At 49.5% G+C, this 18,902-nt stretch overlaps 1 protein-coding gene across 6 annotated transcripts in view; it reads right to left on the reverse strand.

The window, feature by feature from the left end:
• The window catches only part of atp2b2 (ATPase plasma membrane Ca2+ transporting 2), a gene marked incomplete at its 5' end in the record, with an annotated part of 233,873 nt that overhangs the window by 11,447 nt on the left and 203,524 nt on the right, over positions 1 to 18,902 (reverse strand). For 3 of the 6 annotated variants that reach the window (XM_055869918.1, XM_055869917.1, XM_055869916.1), the window contains 2 exon segments: positions 10,544 to 10,729; positions 15,529 to 15,636. In XM_055869918.1, coding sequence (XP_055725893.1) covers positions 10,544 to 10,729; positions 15,529 to 15,636 — 294 coding nt within the window. 6 annotated transcript variants of the gene reach the window in all.

An 18,902-nucleotide genomic window follows, 5' to 3' on the forward strand; every position in this document is an offset into this window, starting at 1 on the left:
TGTAGTAGAAGTCTCTTCAGTTTCAGCATCCAGGCAACTGCTTTCTTCAAGCTGTTCCATGTTGAATAGTACTCAATCAGTTTGCTGGTCGGACTCTTTTCTTCCACACATGTACTGTTTACGATGACGTCTTTTCTCACCTCTGGATCATCTGGAGGGATGGAGCCAAGCTCCTCGGGGACTTTCGGCCATTGTGTTTCTGTTTTCTCCAGGAATTCTGGTCCTTTGCGCCATCTCTTTGAGTTCAGGAAAGTTTCAACATGTAATCCTCTTGAGGCATCATCGGCTGGGTTGTGTTTGGAGTTCAAATACCTCCACTGTTTTGCTTTCGATAGGTCACGGATCATAGCAACCCTATTAGCCACAAAAGTATGGAATCTCTTGGTATCGTTGCGGATGTATTTTAGCACCGACTGGCTGTCTGTCCAGAAAGTTGACTCCTCAAGTTCAATCTGGAGCTCCAACCTTAACATCCTGTCCACTCGCACTGCCAATGTTGCTGCAGCAAGTTCCAGTCTGGGGATCGTCATCTGCTTGAGTGGAGTCACCCTTGATTTCCCCAGTATGAATGCGATGTGGACCTTTTCCATAACGTTTGTGAACCTAAGGTAGCTTGCCGTGCCATAACCTTGTTCACTTGCATCACCGAAGTGATGCAGCTGTGCGGTCTTGATTTTACCAAAGTTCTCAGGCATCATACACCTGTCTATCTGGAATCTGGAGAGCTGGTCCAGCTCTGAGAGCCATCTCTTCCATGAAATAGAGTGTTCTTCAGGGATAACTTCGTCCCATCCACACTTTAGCTTGCAGAGCACTTGAAGAATTTGCTTTGCCTTTAATACGAATGGGGCGAGGAAACCTAATGGATCATAAATAGAGCTGACAGTTGAGAGAATACCTCTTCTTGTAAGGGGTCTGTTCTTGACAGTGACCTGGAAGGTAAACACATCCCTTTCAATGTTCCATCGGATTCCAAGTGCTCTTTCAACAGGCAGCTTTTCTCTGTCCAGGTCCAGTTCTTTTATCTGCTTGGCTTTGTGTTCATCAGGGATAGAAGCTAGTACAGTGCGGCTGTTGCTGACCCACTTGGTCAATTTGAACCCACCTTGAGAGCACACATCCCTGAGGTTTCTTGTGAGAGCTATGGCTTGTTCTTCTGTGGCCACTGACTTGAGGCAGTCATCAACATAGAAGTTGGACTTGACTGTTTGAATCACCTCTTCATCGTACCCCTCACAGTTGTCTTCTGCAGTCTTCCGCAGTGCAAAGTTTGCACAACTTGGAGAGGATATAGCACCGAAAAGATGTACTGTCATTCTGTACTCCTCCAATCTTTTGTTAGTATCACCATCCGGCCACCATAGGAATCGCAGGAAGTCTAAGTCATCTTCATGGACACGTACTTGATGGAACATTCCTTCGATGTCAGACATCATGGCAATATGCTCTTGCCGAAATCTTAGCAAGACTCCTATAAGCGTGTTTGCCAGGTCAGGGCCTTGAAGGAGTTCACTGTTAAGAGATGTACCTTTATAGGATGATGAACAGTCAAACACCACTCGTATCGTTCCTTTGCGCTTATGGTGAACGCCATGGTGTGGTATGTACCATACCTTGCCTTTCTCTCTGAGGAGCTGTTCTTGTGGTACCTTCTCGGCGTAACCTTTTGTTATCATCTCTTCCATGAAGCCTTTGTACTCTGCAGCGTAACCTTTGTCCTTCTTGAACTTCCTGATAATATTTAGAGCCCGCTGCTTTGCCATGTCACGGTTGTTTGGCAGGACTACATCTTTGTTGCGAAAGGGCAACGGTAAGTAGTAGTGATGGTCTTTGAGGGTTATGGAGCTTGATACAATCTCCATAAACCTACGATCCTCAGCTGACATCTCACTTTTCTCTTCATACTCTCTCTCAGGGAAGTCATGGTTGTACTGATTTACAAGAAGAACCCCCAGGTCGGCCATTGAGATACAATTGGCCATCACCGTAGGATGCCCAGATTCTTCTGCCATGGTACAACTGTTGAGAGGACCATTCATCACCCATCCAAAGAGGGTTTTCACTGCATACGGTCCGTTGCCTTGGCTATTTATGATTTGCCAGGGTTCCATTGCCTTTGGAGCATTTACGCCAATCAGAAGTTCGACGTCGGCATCAATCTCCTTCAACTGAACCTCTTTCAGGTATGGCCACCTTTTGAGATCTTTCTGAGTGGGAATGTTCTCTCTTGTCACTGGGATCTTATGTTGGGTGTAGACCTTTGGTAATGCAAGAAATGTGTCGCCTTCCACATTGCCAATCTCTAATCCAGATATCTCAAAGCTCTTGGTAGGACTCTCCTGCCCCATTGTGCGTAGCAGAATTTCAGTCGCACTGCCTTTAGCTTGCAACTGCCTCATGAGTCTCTCCGTACAAAATGTTGCTGAGCTACCAGAATCGAGAAACGCATAGGTTAACACAGACTTGCTTCCATTTGCCACCTTTACTTGAACTGGCACAATTGCAAGTGCACAATCTGTACCGGCCCCGGTATCTTCACCAGCTTCCAGTGAAACAAGAGCACTGCTGACAGTCTCCTCCCGCTTTACTGCTACACCACTCATATCTGCCTTTTGAGATCTAAATCTCTCTCTTCCCTCAATGTGCAGGATAGTGGGGTGCTTTCTTTGACAGCTCTGACAGGTCATCCTTCTTTTACATTCTCTGCTTAAGTGTCCTCTCATCAAACAGCCAAAACAAAGGCCTTTTGATCTCAGAAACTCAACCTTGAATTCATGTGGCTGTGCCTTCACCTGTTGGCAGTCGACCAATAAATGCGCACCAGCACAAAATATACATGAGATACTGGGAGCATCAGAAGGGTAGGTGCCTGGTCTCTTTACTTTGAATGTTTGTTCTTTTAAAGGTTTTTCAGAGTCACAATCTGCCACTACAGCTACTGTAGTGGCAAAGCTGCTTCCCCTACTCTTGGACTTGAACTGCTGTTTAAAGTCAGCTTCTGTTTTGGGTTTTAAAAACCTTTTGTTGTACAGGGGATCTTGAATATCTCCATACAACGGATCCTGCAGTATTTTGGCCTGTTTTTCCATGAACGTTACCAGGTCACTGAACTGGGCCCTCAGGTGACTTCTCTCTAAAATATCACATGCCATAGACCTCCATTTTTCCCTTAGTTTGTAGGGAAGTTTTGACATGATCAGCTTTATGTTGGAGGGAAGATTAAGCTCTTCCATGTTCTGTAGGTCTTGCATAGCGTTACAGCAACCTCTTAGATAGAGTGCATAACCACCCAGTCCCTTTCCATCATCGGGTTTGATGTTTGTCCAGTTCCAAGCCTTTTCCATGTAAGCAGTGGTGACTTTGATTTCATTGCCAAAGTGTTCCTTTAACAACCTCTTAGCTACTGCATAGCCTCTTCTGGCTTCCATATGCAGACAACTACGGACCAGATCCTTGGGCTGACCAGAGGTGTATTGTTCCAGGTAATAGAGCCTATCCTGGTGACTGCTTGTCTTATCTTCTATACCATGCTCAAATGCACGCATGAATGGCCTAAAGTTTAGAGGATCGCCGTCAAACATAGGTATCTCCCTAACAGGGAGTGTGGCTTGTTTGTGCTGTAGTACAAGGAGGTCAGCAATTTCATTCTGCCTTTGCATGACAGTAGAGAGGTTATCATGGCTGGTATTATGGCTGATACCCGCAGTGTTGATTCTGTGTTGATTGCTAGACCTTGCTGTTGGCTGCTGAAGAGTGTGGTTTACGACTGTTTTCGGAATAGGGTTTGATGGCTTTGTGGTCGGTTGTTGTAAAACTCTTTGTAGTGGGGTCTTTGGAACTGCACCTAATGCAGCAAACTCAACAGGTGATGGTTCAGGTTCCACATAGACCTCTGGTTCCTGTTTCTCAAAATAAGAGTTCATTCCATCTTCTTGGCTTAGTAAATGGGCTGCCACAGAATGGGATTGAGAAGTTGACTCAGTACTCTCCAGGACCTTTAGTTTGGCATTATATGCTGCTATGTCCGTTTCCAGTGCCATTTTTTCCATCCTAACATTCAGTTGAGCTTTCTCCAGTTCCAATGCATGCTTGTCTTGTAATGATGCTTGGCGAGCTAGTAGAGCTGCTCGTTCTGCCTCGGCTTTAAGGCGTTCAGAGGACACTGAGGAAGCAGTCTTAGAATACTTAGTTTTACTTGATATTTTTGACACATTGGAAATACTGTCATGTGGTTCAATGAGCGTTTGTGGCTCAACTTCAGCCTTTTTCCATATTTCCACCTCCTTCAGGAAATGTTCATAAGTTCTCATTCTTGGTTGATAATAGTTAATGCTCTCCTGTTCCTGTTCCTCCTCTGTGACCAGCTCTAGCACAGATTCATGAGCATTCTTAAAGTCATTGAGCACAGCATCAAATGCTTCAAGACTCTCATTCACAGTTGCAATGTTTCCTCCATCAACAAGAAGGACTTTTATTTCATTCATTTTGCGTGTACACACTCCAAGTTTGCCTCTCCGGGCTGCATAGAGTGAATTTAGATGCTCCTCTGCCCTCTCCAGTGGAGTCTTATTTGGGATTTCCTCCTCCATCATTCACTTTTAGTTCACTCAATTTACAATGACACGGTTGTTGGTTTGATTGTTAAACGTAATGCCCCTTTAGACCTCCTTTAATCTTTAAAAACACAGTCATCCATTTCAGCATATTGACCCATTTTGAATTGCACATGTGCAAGTTTGGCATTTTAGATGCGTTTTAAACATTTCATCCCGTTGAGGTTTTGTCCCTTTAATGAAGTTAACACGCAGTATCTTTAGATCCTTAAGTTGCATTCGTTGCGTTGATGCATTGCATTTCCACGTTAGGCCAAATATTAGATATATGATTAGGCTACATTGTGCATAGGATCTGTGTTTCCCAAACTTAAACTTCTTAATTGTTTTCACAGCGCTGTATTTTGAATTCCATTCCCAAGTTTATCAAACATTCCAATTATAAGCACATTTGCGCTTCCATAATATGCATGATCAAACGATCGCATTGAACAGGGCAGCTCATTCATTCGCAGTGGTTACTCACGGCTGGCGAAATCTAGGAGTTCAAATCCTTCCAAGCGAGCTGTCCTTATGGTCCGAATGCAATTACAAATAGAACAAAATCCAGCGTGTGTCCGAACCGGAGATTTCCTTCCGGTAGTAATCCTTCACGGAGTTTTTTGACTTGATTGTAGTGGCTTCCTTTCCTCTTTACCATAGCCACTGCCCAAGCCTGAAGCGGGGTTGTTTCGGACGCATACAGTCCACACTTAACGTTTCCAAACGGCCAAACATTCAATGAGATCCAGGGATATGGTGCAACAAAAAATGTTTATTCTTCTTATCTAACAAAAAGGTATTCTCCAATCAACTTAAAGCAGAGATTACTTGAAATGCAAATACATAATATAATATGACCTGTCTGTCTTTCTGTATGTATGTCTATATGTCTATATGGTCAAAAAACTATACCGCTCCCGCATCTAGCAAGGACTCCCCCCCCCCGAAGGCCCAACTTCCTGCCTTTATACTAACACAATTAACACAGTACAATGAATGGGCAAGAGGGGGGGCCAAAAACTGAGTTACACTAATAACAAATGAATATATCTCAATCCGGTAAATAAATCATAAAGGTACGTACCTAATATTTCATCATATACATTAATATTTAATATATTTACACAAATGTACATGGAGCTCAGTATGTTCAGTCTTTTATACAAATATGCCCAAATCGGCTCTAACAGATACCATTGGCTGAAACAGCACAGTAAGAAATGATACCATTGGCTTATACTTGAATGTTTACCCAGCCCGGTGAGTTTTTTTTTTTTTTGTGGTTGAATTCGTTTTAACATTTAGTCAAACAATGGACGAAAACTCACAACCTGAAATTCACGCCGTGGGCGGTAGCCTCATTCCACTCTTAGCACTCTGGGAAAACAAAGACATGTAACAATGAGACAATAACTCTCTTGGGGGGGAGCCACAGAGATGAACAGAATATGTCAAGAAGTGTAAAAGAAAATGAAGAATAGAAAAGAAAGTAGTCTAGAGAAACTGTCTTCAGAGATGCCACCCGTTAAACAATCAACCAGCTGTCATTTATCAACCAGTTAGCTGGAGTTACCTTAAACCAATACAGATCTGGCAACCTGACTAGTGGAAACGAATTACTAGTAGTAATGAATTAGTACAGAGATGTTAGAATATCTGGAATGTATAATGTATTGATTAAACAGAAACCTTTAGAGTTTATCTAGGATACATGACCTGACCAGAACCATTCAGAGTTTGTCCCTTTTAGGAACCGTGGTCAAAAACAAAAAAAAGACCCAAATTATATCTAGGGTTGCAAAAAAAATGATAAGTTTCCCAAATCCTGATCGGAGGAATCTTCCAACCAGGATATCAGCGAAACCTGGGAATTTGGAGAGAGTTTTGTGATGTGATTTTTTTTTTTTTTTTTTTTTTACAAACTTAAGTTGAATACACTGATTGTACTGTAAGTCATTCAGGAGAAAGCAAAGGCTCTCCTAACTAAATGACTCAACTGTAATGTACAACGTAACTGTAAAGGGATACTTGTAGGGTATTTGTGGAGACTGGGAGACATCCCTGAAGTAGCAGAAGCAGAGGACAGTGACTCACGCCCAGTGGGAGAGGTAGGAGAAAGGGCATTGGACAAGGACACGTGACACGTGGGACTAGAAACATTGGTTACATCCTGGTTCTGACTGGTGGTGGAGGACTGTCTCCGCAGCTGGCCCTGATAGGAGCTGCCGCTCTTGAACGTGTTCACCACATCGATCTGGAGGAGGAGAACACAAGACAGGCCGCTCACACAGACAGGTCAGACAGACAGGTCAGACAGACAGGTCAGACAGTTTGACTAGGGCAGCACAGCACTCCCAGGGAACCTGCCGCTCTGACGGGTAGTTTTAGTGTATCACAGTGACAACGGTATTGCCTCAGAGTAATTGGCTTTGTCAGATGAAACGTGAGGTGATGCCAACGCAGTGTAGCGCCAATGTTTGACAGACAGGACATGGTAGTAGGACAGGCGGACAGACTAGGCCATGACAAAGCGCATCCCCTGGTCTTAGCCACGGGGAACCCGTCTCTCTGACATGTACGTGATTGAGACCTCTTAAGGGGTCACAAAGATCCTTAAGTATCACAGTGATAACGGTACTGCCTCAGAGTAATGGGCTTTAATCAGATAAACAGACAGGCCATGGTAGCAGGATAGACATGATAGACGGCTAGGCTGGGATAGGAGGATGACCCACCCTGAGAACATTGTGTTTCTGATACATAGGTACCTAAGACCTTATCACAGTGAAGGTACTGGCCCAGAGTCATGGAGTCGCGAGCAGATTGGAGGGTTCAAACCCTCCAGACGTCAGTGTCCGGGAAGACAGTCTGCTGCGGTCCTGGAGGAGCTTCAGCTGTGGCTCTTCAGTTGGTTCGACAGTAGGTTTTAACTCCAACCCTGTTCCTGGAGAGCTGTAGTTAAGGAGGGTATCTCTCCAGGAACAGGGTTGGAGTTAAAACCAACAGGAGGGTATCTCTCTAGGAACAGGGTTGGAGTTAAAACCTACAGGACGGTCTCTCTCCAGGAACCGGGTCGAGGTTAAAACCTCTTTATTTGTACTATTTTCTACATTGTAGAATAATAGTGAAGACATCAAAACTATGAAATAACACTATGAAATGATTCAATAACATATGGAATCATGTAGTAACCAAACAAGTGTTAAACAAATCTAAATATATTTTATATTTGAGATTCTTCACAGTAGCCACCCTTTGCCTTGGTGACAGCTTTGCACACTTTTGGCATTCTCTCAACCAGCTTCATGAGGTAGTCACCTGGAATGCATTTCAATTAACAGGTGTGCCTTGTTAAAAGTTAATTAGTGGAATTTCTTAATGCGTTTGACCCTATCAGTTGTGTGACAAGGTAGGGGTGGTATACAATAGATAGCCCTATTTGATAAAATACCAAGATCATATTATAGTGGGAACAGCTCAAATAAGCAAAGGGAAATGACAATCCATCATTACTTTAAGTCATGAAGGTCAGTTAATACGGAAAATGTCAAGAACCTTTAAAGTTTCTTCACGCGAAGTCGCAAAAACCATCAAGCGCTACACATTAGCTCTCATGAGGACCGCCACAGGAAAGGAAGACCCAGAGGTACCTCTGCTGCAGAGGATAAGTTCCTTAGAGTTACCAGCCTCAGAAATTGCAGCCCAAATAAATGCTTCACAGAGTTCAAGTAACAGACACATCTCAACATCAACTGTTCAGAGGAGACTGTGTGAATCAGGTCTTCATGGTTGAATTGCTGCAAAGAAACCACTACTAAAGAACACCAATACAAAGAAGAGACTTGCTTGGGCCAAGAAACACGAGCAATGGACATTAGACTGGAGGAAATCTGTCCTTTGGTCTAATGAATCCAGATTTGAGATTTTTGGTAACAACCAAAAACAACAAGTCTTTGTGAGACGCAGAGTAGGTGAACGGATGATCTCCGCATGTGTGGTTCCCATCGTGAAGCATAGAGGAGGAGGTGTGATGTGCGGATGCTTTCCTGGTGACACTGTCCGTGATTTATTTAGAATTCAAGGCACACTTACAACAACATTCAGCAGTGATACGCCATCCCATCGGGTTTGCGCTTAGCGGGACTATCATTTGTTTTTCAAAGGGACAATGACCAACACACCTCCAGGCTGTGTAAGGGCTATTTGACCAAGAAGGAGACTGATGGAGTGCTGCATCAGATGACCTGGCCTCCACAATCACCTGACCTCAACCCAATTGAGATGGTTTGGGATGAGTTGGACAGCAGAGTGATGGAAAAGCAGCCAACAAGTGCTCAGAATATGTGGGAATTCCTTCAAGACAGTCGGAAAAGCATTCCAGGTGAAGCTGGTTGAGATAATTCCATGAGTGTGCAAAGGTGTCATCAAGGCAAAGGGTGGCTGCTTTGAAGAATCTCAAATCTCAAATATATTTTGATTTGTTTAACGCTTTTTTGGTTACTACATGATTCCTTGTGTGTTATTTCATAGTTTTGATGTCTGCACTGTTATTCTTAAAATGTAGAAAATAGTACAAATAAATAAAAAAACCTTGAATGAGTAGGTGTGTCCACACTTTTGACTGGTACTGTATATGCAGACAGAATAATAAAGGTCCCACTACGGATCCTTGGGGTACTCCTCATTTAGATACAGTGGACATACTGTACACGTACTGAGCAAGTCCTGTACGTCCTTTATGTACAGTGTCTAAAGCCCAGGGTTACTGCAACAAATACAACTATCTACAAGATAAACATTGCAGTTCCTAATACTGATCCAAGAGGTACTCCTATATTACTACTATTACTATAGCAGACATTTTAATGACGTTCAAGTAACTGCAATATCATCATGCAAACTCACAGTCTAGTCGGTCCATGGAATTTCATGACAATAGTATTTTCTCAATGTACTCTCTACATTTTATTTGACAGTGTTCTCGGTTTGTCCCCTCCCATAGCTTGTCATCGGTTTGTCCCCTCCCATAGCTGGTCATCGGTCTGTCCCCTCCCATAGCTGGTCATCGGTCTGTCCCCTCCCATAGCTGGTCAGCGGTCCCACCCCTCCCATAGCTTGTCATCGGTTTATCCCCTCCCATAGCTTGTCATCGGTTTGTCCCCTCCCATAGCTTGTCATCGGTCTGCCCCCTCCCATAGCTTGTCATCGGTCTGTCCCCTCCCATAGCTTGTCATCGGTCCCACCCCTCCCATAGCTTGTCATCGGTCTGTCCCCTCCCATAGCTTGTCATCGGTCTGTCCCCTCCCATAGCTTGTCAGTGGTCCCACCCCTCCCATAGCTTGTCATCGGTCTGTCCCCTCCCATAGCTTGTCATCGGTCTGTCCCCTCCCATAGATTGTCATCGGTCTGTCCCCTCCCATAGCTGGTCATCGGTCCCACCCCTCCCATAGCTTGTCATCGGTCTGTCCCCTCCCATAGCTTGTCATCGGTCTGTCCCCTCCCATAGATTGTCATCGGTCTGTCCCCTCCCATAGATTGTCATCGGTCTGTCCCCTCCCATAGCTTGTCATCGGTCTGTCCCCTCCCATAGATTGTCATCGGTCCCACCCCTCCCATAGATTGTCATCGGTCCCACCCCTCCCATAGATTGTCATCGGTCTGTCCCCTCCCATAGCTTGTCATCGGTCTGTCCCCTCCCATGGATTGTCATCGGTCTGTCCCCTCCCATAGATTGTCATCGGTCTGTCCCCTCCCATAGATTGTCATCCGTTTGTCCCCTCCCATAGCTTGTCAGGGGTCCCACCCCTCCCATAGCTGGTCATCGGTCTGTCCCCTCCCATAGCTTGTCATCGGTCTGTCCCCTCCCATAGCTTGTCATCTGTCTGTCCCCTCCCATGGTTTGTCATTGGTTTATCTTTCCCTCCCACAGCTTGTTATTGGTTCCTCACCTGAGTCTGAATGCGGTTGAGCCCTCTGAACCAGAGGACCTGTCCGCGTCGCAGCTCTCTCTCCGCGTGGTCGATCTCCTCGTTGTCCTCGTTCATGTCCTCGTCACCAGGCATTTCGTTCTTCTTGGTCAGTTGACCCGCCCCTCGCAAGAACCGCAGCTTGCTGTTAGGGATAGTGGCGATCACCTAGGGGGAGGCACAGGGAGGGGGAGGCACAGAGAAGGGGAAACAAAGGGAGGGGGAGGCACAGGGAGGGGGAGGCACAGAGAGGGGGAGGCACAGGGAGGGGGAGGCACAGGGAGGGGGAGGCACAGGGAGGGGGAGGCAGAGGGAGGGGGAGGCACAGGGAGGGGGAGGCACAGGGAGGGGGAGGCACAGGGAGGGGGAGGCACAGAGAGGGGGAAACAAAGGGAGGGGGAGGCACAGGGAGGGGGAAACAAAGGGAGGGGGAGGCACAGGGAGGGGGAGGCACAGGGAGGGGGAGGCACAGGGAGGGGGAAACAAAGGGAGGGGAGGCACAGGGAGGGGGAGGCACAGGGAGGGGGAGGCACAGGGAGGGGGAAACAAAGGGAGGGGGAGGCACAGGGAGGGGGAGGCACAGAGAGGGGGAAACAAAGGGAGGGGGAGGCACAGGGAGGGGGAAACAAAGGGAGGGGGAGGCACAGGGAGGGGGAAAAAAAGGGAGGGGGAGGCACAGGGAGGGGGAGGCACAGGGAGGGGGAAACAAAGGGAGGGGAGGCACAGGGAGGGGGAAACAAAGGGAGGGGGAAACAAAGGGAGGGGGAGGCACAGGGAGGGGGAAACAAAGGGAGGGGGAGGCACAGGGGGGGGGAAACAAAGGGAGGGGGAGGCACAGGGAGGGGGAAACAAAGGGAGAGGGAGGCACAGGGAGGGGAAAACAAAGTGAGGGGGAAACAAAGGGAGGAGGAGGCACAGGGAGGGGGAAACAAAGGGAGGGGGAGGCACAGGGAGGGGGAAATAAAGGGAGGGGGAGGCACAGGGAGGGGGAAATAAAGGGAGGGGGAGGCACAGGGAGGGGGAGGCACAGGGAGGAGGAGGGACAGGGAGGGGGAAACAAAGGGAGGGAGAGGCACAGGGAGGGGGAGGGACAGGGAGGGGGAAACAAAGGGAGGGAGAGGCACAGGGAGGGGGAAACAAAGGGAGGAGGAGGCACAGGGAGGGGGAAACAAAGGGAGGGGGAGGCACAGGGAGGGGGAAACAAAGGGAGGGGGAGGCACAGGGAGGGGGAAACAAAGGGAGGAGGAGGCACAGGTAGGGGGAGGCACAGGGAGGGGGAGGCACAGGGAGGGGGAGGCACAGGGAAGGGGAAACAAAGTGAGAAGGGAGGCACAGGGAGGGGGAAACAAAGCGAGAAGGGAGGCACAGGGAGGGGGAGGCACAGGGAGGGGGAGGCACAGGGAGGGGGAAACACAGGGAGAAGGGAGGCACAGGGAGCGGGAGGCACAGGGAGGGGGAGGCACAGGGAGGGGGAGGCACAGGGAGGGGGAGACAAAGCGAGAAGGGAGGCACAGGGAGGGGGAAACAAAGCGAGAAGGGAGGCACAGGGAGGGGGAGGCACAGGGAGGGGGAGGCACAGGGAGCGGGGAACAAAGGGAGAAGGGAGGCACAGGGAGGGGAAACACAGGGAGGGGGAAACACAGGGAGAAGGGAGGCACAGGGAGGGGGAGGCACAGGGAGGGGGAAACAAAGGGAGGAGGAGGCACAGGTAGGGGGAAACAAAGGGAGAAGGGAGGCACAGGGAGGGGGAAGCACAGGGATGGGGAAACACAGGGAGGGGGAAACAAAGGGAGGGGAGGCACAGGGAGGGGGAAACAAAGGGAGGGGGAGGCACAGGGAGGGGGGCACAAAGGGAGGGGAGGCACAGGGAGGGGGAAACAAAGGGAGGGGGAGGCACAGGGAGGGGGGAAACACAGGGATGGGGAAACACAGGGAGGGGGAGGCACAGGGGGGGGAAACACAGGGAGGGGGAGGCACAGGGAGGGGGAAACAAAGGGAGGGGGAGGCACAGGGAGGGGGAAACAAAGGGAGGGGGAGGCACAGGGAGGGGGAAACACAGGGAGGGGGAGGCACAGGGAGGGGGAAACAAAGGGAGGGGAGGCACAGGGAGGGGGAAACAAAGCGAGAAGGGAGGCACAGGGAGGGGGAAACAAAGGGAGGAGGAGGCACAGGGAGGGGGAAACACAGGGAGGGGGAGGCACAGGGAGGGGGAGGCACAGGGAGGGGGAGGCACAGGGAGGGGGAGGCACAGGGAGGGGAAAACAAAGGGAGGGGGAGGCACAGGGAGGGGAAAACAAAGGGAGGGGGAGGCACAGGGAGGGGGAAACAAAGGGAGGGGGAGGCACAGGGAGGGGAAAACACAGAGAGGGCGAGGCACAGGGAGGGGGAGGCACAGGGAGAAGGGAGGCACAGGGAGGGGGAAACAAAGCGAGAAGGGAGGCACAGGGAGGGGGAAACAAAGCGAGAAGGGAGGCACAGGGAGGGTGAGGCACAGGGAGGGGGAAACACAGGGAGAAGGGAGGCACAGGGAGGGGGAGGCACAGGGAGGGGGAAACAAAGGGAGGAGGAGGCACAGGTAGGGGGAAACAAAGCGAGAAGGGAGGCACAGGGAGGGGGAAGCACAGGGATGGGGAAACACAGGGAGGGGAAAACAAAGGGAGGGGAGGCACAGGGAGGGGGAAACAAAGGGAGGGGGAGGCACAGGGAGGGGGGCACAAAGGGAGGGGAGGCACAGGGAGGGGGAAACAAAGGGAGGGGGAGGCACAGGGAGGGGGGAAACACAGGGATGGGGAAACACAGGGAGGGGGAGGCACAGGGGGGGGAAACACAGGGAGGGGGAGGCACAGGGAGGGGGAAACAAAAGGAGGGGGAGGCACAGGGAGGGGGAAACAAAGGGAGGGGGAGGCACAGGGAGGGGGAAACACAGGGAGGGGGAGGCACAGGGAGGGGGAAACAAAGGGAGGGGGAGGCACAGGGAGGGGGAAACACAGGGAGGGGGAGGCACAGGGAGGGGGAAACAAAGGGAGGGGAGGCACAGGGAGGGGGAAACAAAGCGAGAAGGGAGGCACAGGGAGGGGGAAACAAAGGGAGGAGGAGGCACAGGGAGGGGGAAACACAGGGAGGGGGAGGCACAGGGAGGGGGAGGCACAGGGAGGGGGAGGCACAGGGAGGGGGAGGCACATGGAGGGGGAGGCACAGGGAGGGGAAAACAAAGGGAGGGGGAGGCACAGGGAGGGGAAAACAAAGGGAGGGGGAGGCACAGGGAGGGGGAAACAAAGGGAGGGGGAGGCACAGGGAGGGGAAAACACAGGGAGGGCGAGACACAGGGAGGGGGAGGCACAGGGAGAAGGGAGGCACAGGGAGGGGGAAACAAAGGGAGAAGGGAGGCACAGGGAGGGGGAAACAAAGCGAGAAGGGAGGCAAAGGGAGGGTGAGGCACAGGGAGGGGGAAACACAGGGAGGGGGAGGCACAGGGAGGGGGAGGCACAGGGAGAAGGGAGGCACAGGGAGGGGGAAACAAAGGGAGAAGGGAGGCACAGGGAGGGGGAGACACAGGGAGGGGGAGGCACAGGGAGGGGGAGGCACAGGGAGGGGGAGGCACAGGGAGGGGGAAACACAGGGAGAAGGGAGGCACAGGGAGGGGGAGGCACAGGGAGGAGGAGGCACAGGGAGGGGGAAGCACAGGGAGGGGGAGGCACAGGGAGGGGGAGGCACAGGGAGGAGGAGGCACAGGGTGGGGGAGGCACAGGGAGGGGGAAACAAAGCGAGAAGGGAGGCACAGGGAGGGGGAAACAAAGGGAGGGGGAGGCGGAAACACAGGGAGAAGGGAGGCACAGGGAGGGGGAGGCACAGGGAGGGGGAGGCACAGGGAGGGGGAAACAAAGGGAGGGGGAAACAAAGGGAGGGGGAGGCACAGGGAGGGAGAAACAAAGGGAGGGGGAGGCACAGGGAGGGGGAGGCACAGGGAGGGGGAAACAAAGGGAGAGATGGACATGATTCTCTCCCAAACAGAGGTGAAAATGTGAGCTGATTCTTCACGTTTTTTTTTAGAAGGAACTGAAAGAACTCAGCGATATAAGAATACATAATCTGTTCAGGTTTCTTTAATAAAAACATAATATAATTTGTAAGTTTTTGTTTTAAGAGTATGTAGAGGTATGTCAAGGTATGTTTATAGGCATGTCAACATATGTCAAGGGTATGTTTATAGGCATGTCAACGTATGTCAAGGGTATGTTTATAGGCATGTCAACATATGTCAAGGTATGTTTATAGGCATGTCAACATATGTCAACGTATGTTTATAGGCATTTCAACGTATGTCAAAGTATGTCAAGGTGCGTCCAGGTATGTAAAGGTTTCTTTACCTGTCCCCAGACCAACTCTCCTAGACCCAGGTATGTAAAGGTATGTTTACCTGTCCCCAGACCAACTCTCCTAGACCCAGGTATGTAAAGGTATGTTTACCTGTCCCCAGACCAACTCTCCTAGACCCAGGTATGTAAAGGTTTGTTTACCTGTCCCCAGACCAACTCTCCTAGACCCAGGTATGTAAAGGTATGTTTACCTGTCCCCAGACCAACTCTCCTAGACGCAGGTATGTAAAGGTATGTTTACCTGTCCCCAGACCAACTCTCCTAGACCCAGGTATGTAAAGGTATGTTTACCTGTCCCCAGACCAACTCTCCTAGACCCAGGTATGTAAAGGTATGTTTACCTGTCCCCAGACCAACTCTCCTAGACCCAGGTATGTAAAGGCATGTTTACCTGTCCCCAGACCAACTCTCCTAGACCCAGGTATGTAAAGGCATGTTTACCTGTCCCCAGACCAACTCTCCTAGACCCAGGTATGCAAAGGTATGTTTACCTGTCCCCAGACCAACTCTCCTAGACGCAGGTATGTAAAGGTATGTTTACCTGTCCCCAGACCAACTCTCCTAGACCCAGGTATGTAAAGGTATGTTTACCTGTCCCCAGACCAACTCTCCTAGACCAAGGAAGGTGCACCATCCCCACTTTTCCAAATCCAGAGGAGTACAACTGAACGGCTTCCCTCCAAACTGCACGATCACAATCTGTAAACACACAGATAGGAACCTGTAATATGTAATATATATGAAACGATACCTCACAACGTACACACAACCTACCTGGATTGGCGAAGGTTCCTACTTGGAATGGCGAAGGATGCTACCTGGAATGGCGAAGGTGCCTACCTGGAATGGCGAAGGATTCTACCTGGAATGGCGAAGGTTCCTACCTGGAATGGCGAAGGATGCTACCTGGAATGGCGAAGGATGCTACCTGGAATGGCGAAGGATGCTACCTGGATTGGCGAAGGTTCCTACCTGGAATGGCGAAGGATGCTACCTGGATTGGCGAAGGTTCCTACCTGGATTGGCGAAGGTTTCTACCTGGAATGTCGAAGGTTCCTACCTGGATTGGCGAAGGTTCCTACCTGGATTGGCGAAGGTTCCTACCTGGAATGTCGAAGGATGCTACCTGGAATGTCAAAGGATGCTACCTGGATGGCAAAGGTTCCTACCTGGAATGTCGAAGGTTCCTTCCTGGATGGTATAGTTTCCTACCTGGATGGCAAAGGTTCCTACCTGGATGGTATAGGTTCCTACCTGGATGGTAAAAGTTCCTACCTGGATGGTAAAGGTTCCTACCTGGATGGTATAGGTTCCTACCTGGATGGTATAGGTTCCTACCTGGATGGTATAGGTTCCTACCTTGATGGTATAGGTTCCTACCTGGATGGTAAAGGTTCTTCCTGGATGGTAAAGGTTCCTACCTGAATGGCAAAGGTTCCTTCCTGGATGGTAAAGTTCCTACCTGAATGACAAAGGTTCCTTCCTGGATGGCAAAGGATTCTACCTGGATGGTAAAGGTTCCTTCCTGGATGGTAAAGGTTCCTTCCTGGATGGCAAAGGTTCCTTCCTGGATGGTAAATGTTCCTACCTGAATGGCAAAGGTTCCTACCTGGATGGCAAAGGATGCTACCTGGATGGTAAAGGTTCCTACCTGAATGGCAAAGGTTCATTCCTGGATGGCAGAGGTTCCTACCTGAATGACAAAGGTTCCTACCTGGATGGTAAAGGTTCTTCCTGGATGGTATAGGTTCTTCCTGGATGGTATAGGTTCCTACCTGGATGGCAAAGGTTCCTACCTGGATGGTAAAGGTTCCTTCCTGGATGGTATAGGTTCTACCTGGATGGTATAGGTTCCTACCTGGATGGCAAAGGTTCCTACCTGGATGGTATAGGTTCCTACCTGGATGGTAAAAGTTCCTACCTGGATGGTAAAAGTTCCTACCTGGATGGTATAGGTTCCTACCTGGATGGTATAGGTTCCTACCTGGATGGTATAGATTCCTACCTTGATGGTATAGGTTCCTACCTGGATGGTAAAGGTTCTTCCTGGATGGTAAAGGTTCCTACCTGAATGGCAAAGGTTCCTACCTGGATGGCAAAGGATGCTACCTGGATGGTAAAGGTTCCTTCCTGGATGGTAAAGGTTCCTACCTGAATGGCAAAGGTTCATTCCTGGATGGCAGAGGTTCCTACCTGAATGACAAAGGTTCCTACCTGGATGGTAAAGGTTCTTCCTGGATGGTATAGGTTCTTCCTGGATGGTATAGGTTCCTACCTGGATGGTATAGGTTCCTACCTGGATGGTAAAGGTTCCTTCCTGGATGGTATAGGTTCTACCTGGATGGTATAGGTTCCTACCTGGATGGTATAGGTTCCTACCTGGATGGTATAGGTTCCTACCTGGATGGTATAGGTTCCTACCTGGATGGTAAAGGTTCCTTCCTGGATGGTAAAGGTTCCTACCTGGATGGTAAAGGTTCCTACCTGGATGGCAAAGGTTCCTTCCTGGATGGTAAAGGTTCCTACCTGGATGGTAAAGGTTCCTACCTGGATGGTAAAGGTTCCTACCTGGATGGTAAAGGTTCCTTCCTGGATGGTAAAGGTTCCTTCCTGGATGGTAAAGGTTCCTTCCTGGATGGTAAAGGTTCCTACCTGGATGGTAAAGGTTCCTACCTGGATGGTAAAAGTTCCTACCTGGATGGTAAAGGTTCCTACCTGGATGGCAAAGGTTCCTACCTGGATGGTAAAAGTTCCTACCTGGATGGTAAAAGTTCCTACCTGGATGGTATAGGTTCCTACCTGGATGGTAAAAGTTCCTACCTGGATGGTAAAAGTTCCTACCTGGATGGTATAGGTTCCTTCCTGGATGGTATAGGATCCTATCTGGATGGCAAAGGTTTCTACCTGGATGGTATAGGATCCTTCCTGGATGGTATAGGTTCCTACCTGGATGGTAAAAGTTCCTACCTGGATGGTAAAAGTTCCTACCTGGATGGTATAGGTTCCTACCTGGATGGTAAAGGTTCCTACCTGGATGGTATAGGATCCTATCTGGATGGTAAAAGTTCCTACCTGGATGGTATAGGTTCCTTCCTGGATGGTATAGGTTCCTACCTGGATGGCAAAGGTTCCTACCTGGATGGTAAAAGTTCCTACCTGGATGGTAAAAGTTCCTACCTGGATGGTATAGATTCCTTCCTGGATGGTATAGGTTCCTACCTGGATGGCAAAGGTTCCTACCTGGATGGTAAAAGTTCCTACCTGGATGGTATAGGTTCCTACCTGGATGGTAAAAGTTCCTACCTGGATGGTAAAAGTTTCTACCTGGATGGTATAGGTTCCTTCCTGGATGGTATAGGTTCCTACCTGGATGGCAAAGGTTCCTACCTGGATGGTAAAAGTTCCTATCTGGATGGTAAAAGTTCCTACCTGGATGGTATAGGTTCCTTCCTGGATGGTATAGGTTCCTACCTGGATGGCAAAGGTTTCTACCTGGATGGTAAAGGTTCCTACCTGGATGGTAAAGGTTCCTACCTGGATGGCAAAGGTTCCTACCTGGATGGCAAAGGTTCCTACCTGGATGGCAAAGGTTCCTTCCTGGATGGTATAGGTTCCTACCTGGATGGCGAATGTTCCTACCTGGATGGTAAAGGTTCCTACCTGGATGGTATAGGTTCCTACCTGGATGGCGAATGATCCTACCTGGATGGTAAAGGTTCCTACCTGGATGGTATAGGTTCCTACCTGGATGGCAAAGGTTCCTTCCTGGATGGTAAAATTCCTACCTGGATGGTAAAAGTTCCTACCTGGATGGCAAAGGTTCCTTCCTGGATGGTAAAGTTCCTACCTGGATGGTATAGGTTCCTACCTGGATGGTAAAGGTTCCTACCTGGATGGTAAAGGTTCCTACCTGGATGGCAAAGGTTCCTACCTGGATGGTATAGGTTCCTTCCTGGATGGTATAG

The sequence above is a fragment of the Salvelinus fontinalis genome, chromosome 18 (genome assembly GCF_029448725.1).
Source record: "Salvelinus fontinalis isolate EN_2023a chromosome 18, ASM2944872v1, whole genome shotgun sequence".
NCBI lineage: Eukaryota > Metazoa > Chordata > Actinopteri > Salmoniformes > Salmonidae > Salvelinus > Salvelinus fontinalis.